General features: G+C 37.4%; 1 protein-coding gene across 4 annotated transcripts in view; it reads right to left on the reverse strand.

The window, feature by feature from the left end:
- Window positions 1–10,677, reverse strand: part of pard3aa (par-3 family cell polarity regulator alpha, a) — a 554,989-nt gene extending 544,312 nt beyond the window's left edge. For all 4 annotated transcript variants that reach the window (XM_015602814.3, XM_015602813.3, XM_007238652.3 and 1 more), the window contains exon 1: window positions 10,350–10,677. In XM_015602814.3, coding sequence (XP_015458300.3) covers window positions 10,350–10,469 — 120 coding nt within the window. In that variant the 5' untranslated portion in view covers window positions 10,470–10,677. The remainder of the gene's footprint in view (window positions 1–10,349) is intronic.
- Between the last annotated feature and the right edge of the window lie 2,429 nt (window positions 10,678–13,106).

The raw sequence follows: 13,106 nt of genomic DNA on the forward strand, positions 1-13,106 counted from the left end.
AGTCTCTCAGAAAACAGGAGTGTCCTTCACTGGCATGTTCACAAGAGTCTTGGAAATGGAGCAATATTCATTACAGTACTCTAAGTCACTGGCTTTCACTTTAAAAATAATGGATGACACATATTTTATTCTTAAAGACAGTTAATATGGAATCTATGCTAATGTCTGTAACCCTTTTTGGCTGGAACAGTGACTTCCACTCAGCGACATAATGAAATCTATGAATCTCTTTAGATGCCCATCACAGTACTACCAATCAATTAACACATGCTTCAGTATACATTATGCTTCAAAAAACACAGTGTCTGTATGACATAATTTGATAACCAAGTCAATTTTAGGACATTAAATAGTGAACATTTTTGTGCCCTGTGCCAAAGATAAAACTTTGGAAATAAGGAGCTTAAAAATAAACAAAACTCGATACAACACAAATATGAGTGTGAAGCACCTTTTAAGGTTTAGAGAAGTACTTTCACAGAAGCTTGTGTACAGAGAATCTGGATTTATAAAAGGTCTGAGGGAATTATTATAAGTTGTAGGCTGTGATGGACAAACACCCTGTAAAGAAAGTATTACTGACAATGAGTCCAATGATTACAGGAAATCCAGCACCCTCCACAACACTGACCAGAAAGATCATGAATTAGAAGATAATGACAGTACACAGGTGGCTGGATAAGAAGATACATGAACTAATGGAGAAGAAAATAAATAAGAAGATACATTAATTAACTGATAAGATAAATAGGAATATGCATTAAGAGAAAAGAAGATGGATAAGAAATATGAAGAGAAAAGAGAATAGATAAGATGGAGAGGTATGGAGAGATAAGAATATGGAAAAGAATATATACATGGATGGTTGCATGAATGGTAAGATGGAGGGATGGATGACGGATGGATGAATAAGAATATGGATGATAAATAAAAGAAGATACATACCCTTATGAAGACAATGGACAAGATACACAAATTGATGGATAAGAAGATAAATAAGAAGATGTATGATGAGAAAAGAATATACATGGATGGTTGCATGAATGGTAAGATGGAGGGATAGATTATGAATAAACAGATGGATGAATAAGAATATGCATGGATGAATAAATGGATGCATGAGCAGTTAGATGGACAGATAGACAGGAATAAAAATGTTTGGATGGCTGAAAAAAAAAGACTGATGGATTAATGGATGGATAACATGCACAGATGGATGAATGAATGGAAGGATAAGATGATTGATGGCTGGATCAATAGAAAAAAAAGATGCATAGATGAATGATATGCAGTAACAGTGTACAGATAAGTAACAGAGCAAGAATTTTTCCACTAAATGTAGCCCTGTACTGTTACTCATCTATATTTAAATTATAAATATAAATAAGGTTTGTGATGAACCAGGACACATAAACATAGACATTTATAATTAGCTCATTTCTTTTAACTTCTTTCTTAGCAATGCTGAGAAGATGAAAGGCAGAATTTCTCCAAGCAAAGCTGAACACCAAGTGCAGCCTCAGCCAGGCTCCCACCTCCTCCTCCTCTTCCTCTCCAGCTGTGCCCTCCAGCTTCACTCACACTCAATTTCCTCTGTACCCAGGGAGGACTCCCAAAAGCCTTGGATCACAGGTCACAGCCTGTCTAGGAGCTGTACAGAGAGTGATGGGAGGACACCATGGGAGTAGTGAGAGGGAGAAATGGAGGGGTTTAGAGGGAAAGATCTAGTGGTCACTGGGGAAGACCAGGAGGAGAGTGATGTGAGCTTTTCTCAGGAACAAAAGGAGCTGACTGTGAGCGAGCAGAGGGCCGTCAGGGTGGACATGCACAGGGTGATGTTACGAGGCAATGCTGAATGTGAAGGAGAAGTAGAGGGTGGTCATAAACAGTGGGAGGTCCAGCACGCCTGTCTGGTGGAATAGATCCAGAGGCCTCACACAGAGTCTGCTGTCCCAGCCTCTATGAGACAGAGGGGGAAGAAGAGGTGCAAACAGCTGAAGCTCTTAAGTTCATGTTCAAGTGCTAAAGCCAGGTCAGTGTCTTTAAACATCTGAGGGATCTTGGTGCACTTCTAAATGTGTCATATAAAAGCTATGAACTGCACAAACAAACTGAATGATTTGGTTACACCCCTAAGTGATTTGATACAGTGGTTTCTCGATTTGTTTCGGTTTTCAATAAAAGGCTGAAAATGTGCCAAACTTTAAAAAAAAAGTTATGCTGCTATTTTTAGAGCATTTAACTGATGCAAGACAACTGAAAACCTTAAAAACTAAAATCTTTCCTAATTTGTTTTATTAGATAGATTCACATTTATAAGAATACAATTCACCCTCTACAGAATTAATGTAATGTAAAGTCCATGGGAAATTTAGATTTCTGCTGTAATGAAAACCAACACAGTATTATAACCTGTCCCATTTAGCCTAGAGAAGATCTGTGCATGCACTCCCAAAGAAACCAAACTGTATTATATACTGTAAATTACAAACAGTGTAACACTGCCATTCAATTAAGCACAACAGAGGGCTAAACACAATACGAATTGTATGTGTATGTGCATGAATGTATATTTTTGTACAGTCAGGATTTATTTTACACTTGAGTACATATACTGATCAGTCATAACAATATTACTATTACCTTTAACTACAGAAGCTTTAGTAAAGGGATTATTATATTAGGCACCAAGAGAACAGAAGGGGAAAAAGCAAAGGGTCCAAGCCATTTCAACAAGGGCAAACTTTGTTGGCTAGATCACTGGGTCAAAGATCCTTAAAACATCAGATAGGTGTTGTGGGGGCTTTCTAGTGTTCAGTGGTCAGTAACTACCAAAAGTGTTTTAAGTGGGCATCCAATAAACTGGTGACAGGATAAGGTTCATTAGCATGATCCATAGAGGTGTCAGATTCCAACTTACAGGACAAATAATCTGCTGTGGATCTGTGGTAATAATAATAATAATAATAATAATACTTTATTTTTATATAGCGCTTTTCTAAAACCCACAGGCGGTTTGCAGTGACAGCCAAGAGGTTTTTGTGGTACCGCATTGGGGCACCCCAATACAAAAAAAAATGGGCATATAAAAACAATCAAAATATATAGGAAATTATATGAAAGTCCAATCAAAATGCTGTATACAAGCCCAAATATTAGACCAAATAAATGATCTATAAGTGAAAGAGTGCCAAAATATCAAACTGCAGAAGATAGCAAAAAATACTATTATTTTTCAAAAAACATAAGAAGAAAAGTCACAAAAACAATATCCAATGCAACTCAAATATTAACATTCTTCATTTTAATATACTTTATTCGACTTATCAACTGCCTCCACTTACTGAAGGGAGGATGATTAATGTGGTATCCACTAGGGGTGGGCGATATGGCTCTAAAGTTATATCACGATATTTCAGGGTATTTTTGCGATAACGATATACTTGGCGATATAGGAAAACTAAAATAATTCATTCATTTCAGGAATATAGTATAATAGTATAACAGTATAATCATAATGTGGCAAAATAAATAACATAGCATAAAATAATATAATGCAGCAAAGTGCATTATATGCATGCATATAAACTGCAAACTAAAACAATTATACAATAAATACACCTAAAGCTTCACAGTAAATAATAGACTACTTTTAAGACAGAACAGCCCTATTATCACGATATGGATTTTTAATATCATGATATTTCTGTGTCACAATATATTGTATACGATATAATATTGCCCACCCCTAGTATCCACCACTTGACAACTAACTGAGTTTGTGGGCAGCAAAATGTCTTTCTGTACATTTTAAAGTTAATTAGGAGCCACTTGACCTAAAGCTCCTCAGTGAGAGTTCTACAAACTCTAGTTTTCCATTTTAGGGTTGTTGTTTGCCAGCTGACAGTGTAGAACTCCTTCAGTGTATGATTATTGGAGTCACAAGGATGCTGACTGGGGAGACAGACTGGAAATAACTTCACTCTTGGCTTTAACACAATATCTGTCTGATCAGGTTGTTGTGTAAAGTTGAAATGCACACTTCCATGTGTCTGTGCAATAGAGAGAAAGCTGTTAGAAGCACTGAATCAAAGCTTGAGACTGTAAAACACTGGTTAGTTTAGTTTGCTGGTAAGAAAGAGCGCTAAATCATTCTGCCCTCAGAGCTGCAGCTTCATTTAAGAATGTAGAGTAAAGATACTGTAAATAATATTGCCTCCATGCACAAGTCAATTTGATTTGCCCATATTGTCCAAGTCTGAAACACTGGTGTGTAGGAAGCACCACAATGCCAATAAATAATGTGGTCACTTATTATAACAAGCCTTGTGATGACATCCCATCAACTTCACAGCCCATAAGTTTAGCTGACTGGCAAAGGGGGTGGGACAATATATTGTTATTATGTCATAGCATGAAAAATCTATATTGTTACAGAAATTCATTAAGAATAGCCCACTAATTTGACTTACTAAGTTACTGGTGGAGCTAATCAAATGAATAGGGTAAACCTACTGTGAGGCATATTGGTTGAGAAATTCTATGAAACTGACAGCAATAAATTCATAATTCCTTGTATTCACATATTCAGTAGTACAACACAGATACCGTGAAGTATTGCAGAGAATTGTCTTGCAATATATCGACTATCGCAGAATTACAGTATCGTGATATTGTTAATGTGGGCAACATATTGTAATATTGTATTGTGAGATGCCCTGTGATTTCCAACCCTACTGAGAAATATGTAATATTAGACATAAGACAATACATGTGCAAATGTTTATAGAAACTCCTTCTAAAGGATCTATTCAGCTACTTTGAACTGCATCCACTGCCGGAACAGATACAGAGAAGTATTACAAAAAGAATATCTAAAGAAGATAAACATAAACCTATTAGCACTAATGCCAGGTGTGGGATAATAAAAGGGTTTTAAGCTACTGAGCATTGACCTGTGGAGCAGTGTTCTCTGGAATGACGGGGCTCCATCCAATATTACAACACCTTTCAGAGGAGTTGGGAACTTGGGGATTAGACTGAGTGCCAATTATCCAACATCCTGACCTCACCAACACTTAAATGCAATCAAATCCTCAAACCAATGTTTTAAAATCTAGTAGAAAGCCAGGAGAGTAGAGACATGTACTCTAAGAGAAGCATTACAAACTCTTCTTAATACCATTTATTGTTAAAAAAACAATGAATAAGCAGATGTCTGAATACTTTTTTTTTTCTATTTACTTCATGCATAATGACCACACTCTCTAAAACGGGTCACCAACATGGTGCCTGCAAGGACCTTACGAGTAGTCCGCAAAACTGTTCTAAATATATCATTAATTGTTAATAATAACATAATTAAAAGGTTAATTGAGCAAATTTGTGATTTCACAAGTGTGTATCAAACTGGTAGCCCTTCGCACTAATTGGTCCCCAAGAAGCAGCTCTCAGTTTCAAAAAGGTCATTGGCCCCTGCTCTAAAACATATATATAAATAAATAAATAATATATGATATAAACAGACATCATTAATATGCACTAGAACCTTTCATGTAAAAAAGAACTGCTTGGTTTCAGTGGTAATCACACTCAGGGTTTCAGCACTGATTCAGTGTCTGTTGGGCTTTAGCTGTGATTGCAGTAATTGTCTCCAGCCTCTTTGGCAACTAATGATTCATTCTACCATCTCAAAACACAAAAAGGGGTCAGAAGACATCCCACATTAACAATATATTTCACCTGGAGCCATCAGCACAATCAGGCCAAAATGACCCCATGCAATTAGGTTAAATCAGGGCTAATTGAAAGAATGACCCTCTCCCAAAGAGCACTCTGCACACCTGCAATCTGAGACGGCTTAAAGTGCTCATTTATTCCAACCTTGCACTGACCTTATCGTCACAGCAGCAGGAAATTACAAAAACAGTCCTCAAGGTATTTTACTGTCTAGTGTTATTAAAATGAGTGAGCCTGGAAGTTTATCTGAAGTGCAATATCTAGACGTGTCACTTGGAAGGGCAAAATATGAATGCTAGCTCCACTTGTATGAGTGGAACACACACTAATACACCACCAATACGCCAGTGTCACTGCAGTGCTGAGAATGACCCACCACCCAAATAATACCTGATATGTGTTTTATTTAAAAACAGGGAGAAAAGAGGATAATAAAGTATGCAGATGAACAGATAGACTGCAATGCTCCTGTATGGTCAGTGTTGTGCTGAAACACGGAGGTGGTATTAATGTTACGGATGATCAGTAACATCAATAGATATTGCTTTAGGATTTAAATACTTCCCAGCCATTTTACAGCAGTACAACATCACTCCCTTTTCATGTAACTCATTTGTAGCAGTGAACACACACCAGTAGAGAACAAAATTGATGCCTGGGAATCAATTCTGCATAAGTGGTTAGTGGTTATGTACCTAAAGGCACCTCAGTCATGAATGTTAAGGGAGCATCATTTCTTCTTTACGTCCCCCAATCCCAAATTCCTGCTGGTCCAGGGGATCAAATTGGTGACCCTTCAGCCTCAAGCCCACTTCTCTAACCTTTGTTTTTTGCTGTAGTTTACCTAATTCAGTTTGCTTGCAAAACTCTGCTAAGCCAAATGCTGTAGTGCACAGCAGCTCCTGTCCTTTAAACCCCAAAAGAATCAGCAGAAACAGTGCTGCAGATCTGAGGGCACAGTAAAGCGGTATACGATACATTTTAGTGCATATTTTACTGAAATCCCTCTCCTGCCTTGGCATTAAAATCTGGTCTGCTGGTTTCAGAGACGAGTGACTCTAGGTGGGGTTTTTTTATAAACCCCTGCTTCAGCATATCTGCCTGGAGGCCTCTTATGAGTGGACTGTGGAGAGGAGAAAGCCTGGACAAGTCCACTGGGAAATCCTACACTGACTCGATCAATGGGCCAGCCGCCGCTATTCTGCTGAGCCAGAGGTCTGGAGTGTGCCAGACAGGTCGCACTGTGTGTGTGGGGAGTTCAAGTGTCCGAAGTTTGAGAGAAGTCCCAGTTCAGTGTGATGAGAACAGGAACTGCAGAAGGGCATGATTCTGCTGGGAGTAAGTAAAGCTTTTGTTTGAAAGGCATATTGAGACATGAGGTCTCGCCAAGCCAACAAGGCTCAAGTTTCATACTGCAGTGAAAAATGATTTATAATTTTCAGCTACTGCAATTCTGCATTAAAAAGCCAGGGAAACAGCCATTTATTTTAAATGATATAACAAAATGAATATTAAAGGAGTATCAATCTCACACCAATACTAAGGCCAAACTCATTTTTTAAACCTCAGAGGTTGCAAAAGGCATCAACTTAATTATATATATATATATATATATATTTATAAAAAATATATTATATAAAAAATTGGACTACTGCTACTGCTTTATAGAACTTCGGTGGAGCTGCACCAGACCTTTTGCTGGAATTGTTTAATGCTGCATACACAACGTGAATTAAACTATTTGACTTTGGCTAAATTCTCTGCTGCTTTAAAATAAACTAAGCCACCAATCCTCAACATGAAATGTACAGCTGCACTCAAGCAATAATGGATCAAGGTTTAAACTTTTGCATATAAATAATATAGATCATTATTTAACATTGGGAAGGGATCAACCAATATTCTGAGTCTTTAGTACCATATAAAACCCATTTTGCTGTGAGTGTAACATCATCACAGGGAGAGTGTTTGTTATTTTAGGTTAGATTTGCTACTGAATTGGATCAGATTGCTTCTTTTTTCTCAGACTGATATTCAATCTAGCATTTTCTGCTGAGATCAGCTCAATACTGATACCCATCTAAACTAAATGCACCATCACAACCACAGATGTTACATATCAGTTACAGCTTGCTTAAAAAAATGACGATAACCAAATAAGACATGTATGATGACAATGTATGCTATGTTCCTCTGAACTAATCACTCTCCCAGAGCCCATTCCCAATGTTTTATTACATAAAGACCAGTATGCTCTTTTTCCAAGTTTTTAACAGGAATGCAGGGAGCAAGGCCTCTGCATAATTTTCCATTCTAGGGCAATGTGAACTATTTTTTAAGGGTATCCTGGCAATACCAGCACTGGTTTACCAAAGAATTCAAAGCCTGCAGAACAGAGTCTGGACCTGACAGCATTATTAACAGCCTCAGCTGTTCAGAACTGGGCAGATTATGTGAGCCCAAAGCTAAATATTACATTATAATGGTTACATATGAAGCATTACTTATTATCAGTGTACTAATGCTTGTTATGCCTGCTATCAAGATTCCTCTCTCCCTCACTCACCCTCCACGATATCTATCTGCACATCTGCCCCCAAGAAGAGTCTTCTCATGTCAACATAATTACTTTAATGACTTTAATTAAACGTATTTTACGAGAGAGCTTCTTAGACAGTGCAGCAGGGGGCCACTTCTGAAAGCTCCTTAATGCTCAAACAACGTAATACAATTTAGAGAACACAAAGTTTAAGCCTAAGTCAGTAAGTTTAGGAGTTCACTGGAAATCCTCAACAGCATTAGGAATTAAGAGTAGCTAATTCTATAAGGCAGTGTTTCCCAAGCCTGCTCCTGAAATGAGTTTGCCATTATGAATTTTCTCATTCTGCCTGCTCTTGCATGTCCTTATTAACATCACAAAGGGTTTGTTGGGTAGAGTCAGAAGTGTTTGGAGGAGAAAAAACGCTAAAGACATCATGACAATCATGGTACATCTTGTCTAACACAGTGAAATTTCAGTGCATTTCATGCTGTAAAACACTCACTACAACTCTAAATAGATAGTTAGTTAATGAGTTGACTAGTTAAACGTGCAGGACATCTAACTCCAGGACATGTTCCTGAGGGCACACATCCCTGCTCATAATAGTATTGTACCTGATTTAACACAACCACTAGAACTATGAAAGGGGTTGTAAACGGTTGCAAATGGCTAAATTAGTTAGATCAGAAGAAGCAGGGGAAACACCACGAACAGGACTTAAAAAACACTGATCACACCACCTACAAAATCTCACAGTTTTAGGGTCACATGGACCAGAGTTTAGTTTTACTATTATGCGAGGCTAAATTAAAAAATAGAACATTTGGTGTAAACCTTCATAACTCTCTTGGCAGAGAAATGAAAAAAAAAATGTTTTAATATTCTGAGAAGAATTGTTTAATCGTTTTTTTTTATTTCTCCCCGTCACAATCTGAATATCAGAAAAAAATAAACAGTATTTAATCTGTCACAAAAATATAGATATTGTAAAAAAAAAAAGATTTTTATTTGAAAATGTATTTTTTTGAATAATCTTCAGAAAAAAAAGATGAAAACATATTTCTTCTAATTTCTACCATGCCAAATATAAGATAAAATATACTAATGAGGTTTTACACCCAATTTTCTAATTTTGCACCAAACAGTCATAAACCTGAACACAGTAAAAGTTACAGTGACGGAACAAACTCGTGGGTCTCCAAACGTTATCCTAGAATTTAACATTAAATGCCTATTTTTGGTCAGAAGAGGGGTGTCAGATCTGTTCTAATTGCTCAATATTGTGTTTTTATGACTGCATGCTTTCCTTGCAGCCAAGCTAAAGCACACGTGGTCAGCTGTTTGAGGACTGACCACCTGATTAACCAAGTGGAATCAGGTGTGCTGCTGCTGCTGCTGCTTATGGCTGTTTGTTTGGAATTAATGTTTGCAGCCACATTGACCCAAACCATTCCAACTTAAGAAAAGCTTGTTTTTTTTTTGTTTAAACATGGCCCAGTTTAAGAAAAAATCGGTAAAGTCAAACACAAACTCACAAGAAGGTGGTTAAATCTTCCCTCCAATAAACTCAGCTCCCAAACAAACCTCCTCCTGGTGGCCAGGAGAAGTTTCCTCACCTCATGGGAAAAACCAGGAGCCAAACCAACAGAGAGCTTCTCTTTTACAAGTCTAACTTCTCTTAGAAGTAAAAGAAGTGCACCAAAAACACAGACATAGAGACATATAAATCAGTCTAACGCTATCTGTTGTCTGAAGTGGATACATATATGCATACAAACTGTTACATATTTGCTGACTGAAGTTTTGTTTCTTTGTTTCTGTGAATCAACAAACAAACATTCACACACCAGCCCAAACTGTCAACACCAAACACTCTTAAAAACAAGCTCAACCCAAATTAAAACCACTTTTCTCAGGAGAACAGAGATAAATAAAGCTAAATATCCCTTTCTCCGGCTCTCTTGCCTGTTCTTCTGCCAGAGAAGCGCCATGTTGAGGAGCTGCAGCAGTTTTCCACCTTCAGAGGAGAGAAAAGGGGCGAAAACCAAATAAATTCAGAGGCTCTTACCTTGGCTATAGCTTTCTTATAGCGCATGGCCGCCTGCTGGATCAGGCTGTGGACTTTAATATTCCCGTCTCCGCACGGAACGACCACCCGGGTCCTCCCGAAGCACACTGTCACTTTCATATTCCTCTCAGGAGCCCGGAGAGTCCGGAGCGACGGCGGGTTTACACTCGGAGCCTCGCCTCCAAACACAGCAGATACATTATATCCACACAGCCGCGTTGCGTTATCCCTCCATACCTCACAGCTCCACTACAGGACCCACCTGTTCAGCCACTGCCAGACTCTCTCTCTCTCTCTGTCTGTCTGTGTATGTGTGTGTGTGTGTGTGTGTGTAAACGCAGTGAATGGGTTGGGCAAGTCGAGCACTGACTCACAGTTTCTCCTCCTCCTTTCTACTTTCTCACACACACACATTCATAGGGCATTCCCAGTAACAGCCTATTTACACATATACATTTCTGGGAAAAAAATTAAGAGACCACTCCAGTTTTTTAATCAGTTTCTCTGATTTTGCTATTTTAGGTACATGTTTGAGTAAACTGAACATTGCTGTTTTATTCTACAAACCACAGACAAAATTTATCCCAAATTCCAAATAAAAATATTGTCATTTAGAGCATTTATTTGCAGGAAATGATCAATGGCTGAAAAAAAATGATTGAGTTTAAGTTTTCAGACCTCAAATAATGCAAAGAAAACAAATTCATATTCATAAAGTTTTTAATCACAGTTTTCATGCATCTTGGCATGTTCTCCTCCACCAGTCTTACACACTGCTTTTGGATTTTGGAACTTTATGCCACTGCTGGTGCAAAAATTCAAGCAGTTTAGCTTGGTTTGATGGCTTGTGATCATCATATTCCTCTTGATTATATTCCAGAGGTTTTCAATTTGGTAAAATTAAAGCAACTCATCATTTTTAAGTGGTCTCTTATTTTTTCAGGGCTGTATTTATATATTTTTAGTAAACAAAGTAAACAAATTGTGCCCATATTATTTATTTATTTTCTGAGATTTCGGATAGAGCCATTAGTGAGCCATTAGGTGGCCACTTTCTCTTGAACAGTAAAAACACATATTTTCTTTACTTCAAACGTATCTTCAAGGCTGATGAAACAAGGTAGGATTTTCAATTAGCTCAGTAACCAAAGGTTCAGGACTGTCCAATAGGGGTTGACCCCTAGCTCTTCTTCTATTGGCTTGGCCTCAGGCTTAGGCTTTATGGCTAAACTGAGCACCCTGACACCCTATTACTACCATGCAGCCAATAACCCAATAATTTAGAGAGTATCTTAAAAAACAAAAATTTAAGTAAAAAAAAAAAAGCAAATTTAAGTTACCAAACATGTCTTAGCTGTTTGACTAATTTTGGAATAAAAAAATGACTTTTTTTTACTGAACTATTCTTTTAAGTTTTCACTGAGATTACATAGTGGAAAAGCATAAACCATACAACCTGCATTAGGAATTCTTTAAACAATCTGAGGAAACGTGTCTGTCCAAGTCTGAGGCCTAAAATGTGAGTAAACTAGTGACAAGGCATATCTAGGGAGGATTTTGATTTGTGGAATGAAAAAGGTCTAATCATGATAGAGACAACAACAGCATTCATACTTACATTCAAGATGTAGACAGCAAAATACAATATAGACATAAAAAATATGGATATGAGTTTGTAACATCATTCCACATGTTGTGTGAAAGCTTCTAATGGAAAATGAGACCTCTTTACAAGAAATGACATTATATTACCAGACGTGTCACGACAAGCAAAGTGTGCTGAAAGCTTTCTGAGAAAAAAAGTATCCAGACCCGGACAAGAGTTAAAACCTGGTGCTTTAGATGGAACATGTGACTTGACTAAGTGCTGTTGTGTGTAATGTCTAAGGTTTGTGCTCAATACAGCACCTGTAATGATGAGATATAGGAGTTACAACTGTTCCTCCTTCCTGACACCCATGTTTATGGGCACTTCCAATTAATAACTATTAATCAAACAATTCTCCAATTGGTGAGATTTTTTATTTACTATTTATTTTAGAAGTTATGTTATTTTAGGTGCCTTTATAAATAAAGAAATACATCAAGTCTAAGTAAAACAAATTTTAGTTTTGTAATGAAAAACAAATTGCTTCCATATAAGCAGGACAGATTTATTATAAACATTTTGGGTTGTTTCTAAAACCATAATGTAAGAATTACTTCTCTAACTAATAAATTCAAAGGGTATTCACCCTGTATATCCACATTTCAGTGAGTGTTCCTGAACTTTCTATTTCTCCTTTTGGCAGGTCTTTTCAGTTACTCTTCTCTGCCTCCTACTGGTGCTCTACACAAACTCTTCAAGTCACTGGTTCATGTCCTATTTGTGATTCTTTTTTTTTCTGTCAAACTAAAATGACATCAGATAAACCGCAAAACGTAGTCTCTTAAATCAAATGACAATATAATTGTCAGTACACTGAACATGCTTTACTCATGACGTACGCTGAGTGGAATATGGGACTGATCAGATCTCCTCATATGGAGCTGATTTAGAGAAAATCCTTAGCCAAGAGGTAGCACAGAGCGAGCTATGAAACGAGTCCTGGGCTTGAAGCTGAACTTTCTTACATTAAATAGCCACCTGAGAACAGTGGAGAAGCTGGCAGGACGTCTCCACATAACCATTTATTTAACCATCTGACTCATTCAGCCCCAGTCTACCACACTGACATGCCAAAAATCGTGGGATTACAGTATTTTATATTAGTTTAG

The sequence above is a fragment of the Astyanax mexicanus genome, chromosome 6 (genome assembly GCF_023375975.1).
Source record: "Astyanax mexicanus isolate ESR-SI-001 chromosome 6, AstMex3_surface, whole genome shotgun sequence".
Lineage (NCBI taxonomy): Eukaryota > Metazoa > Chordata > Actinopteri > Characiformes > Acestrorhamphidae > Astyanax > Astyanax mexicanus.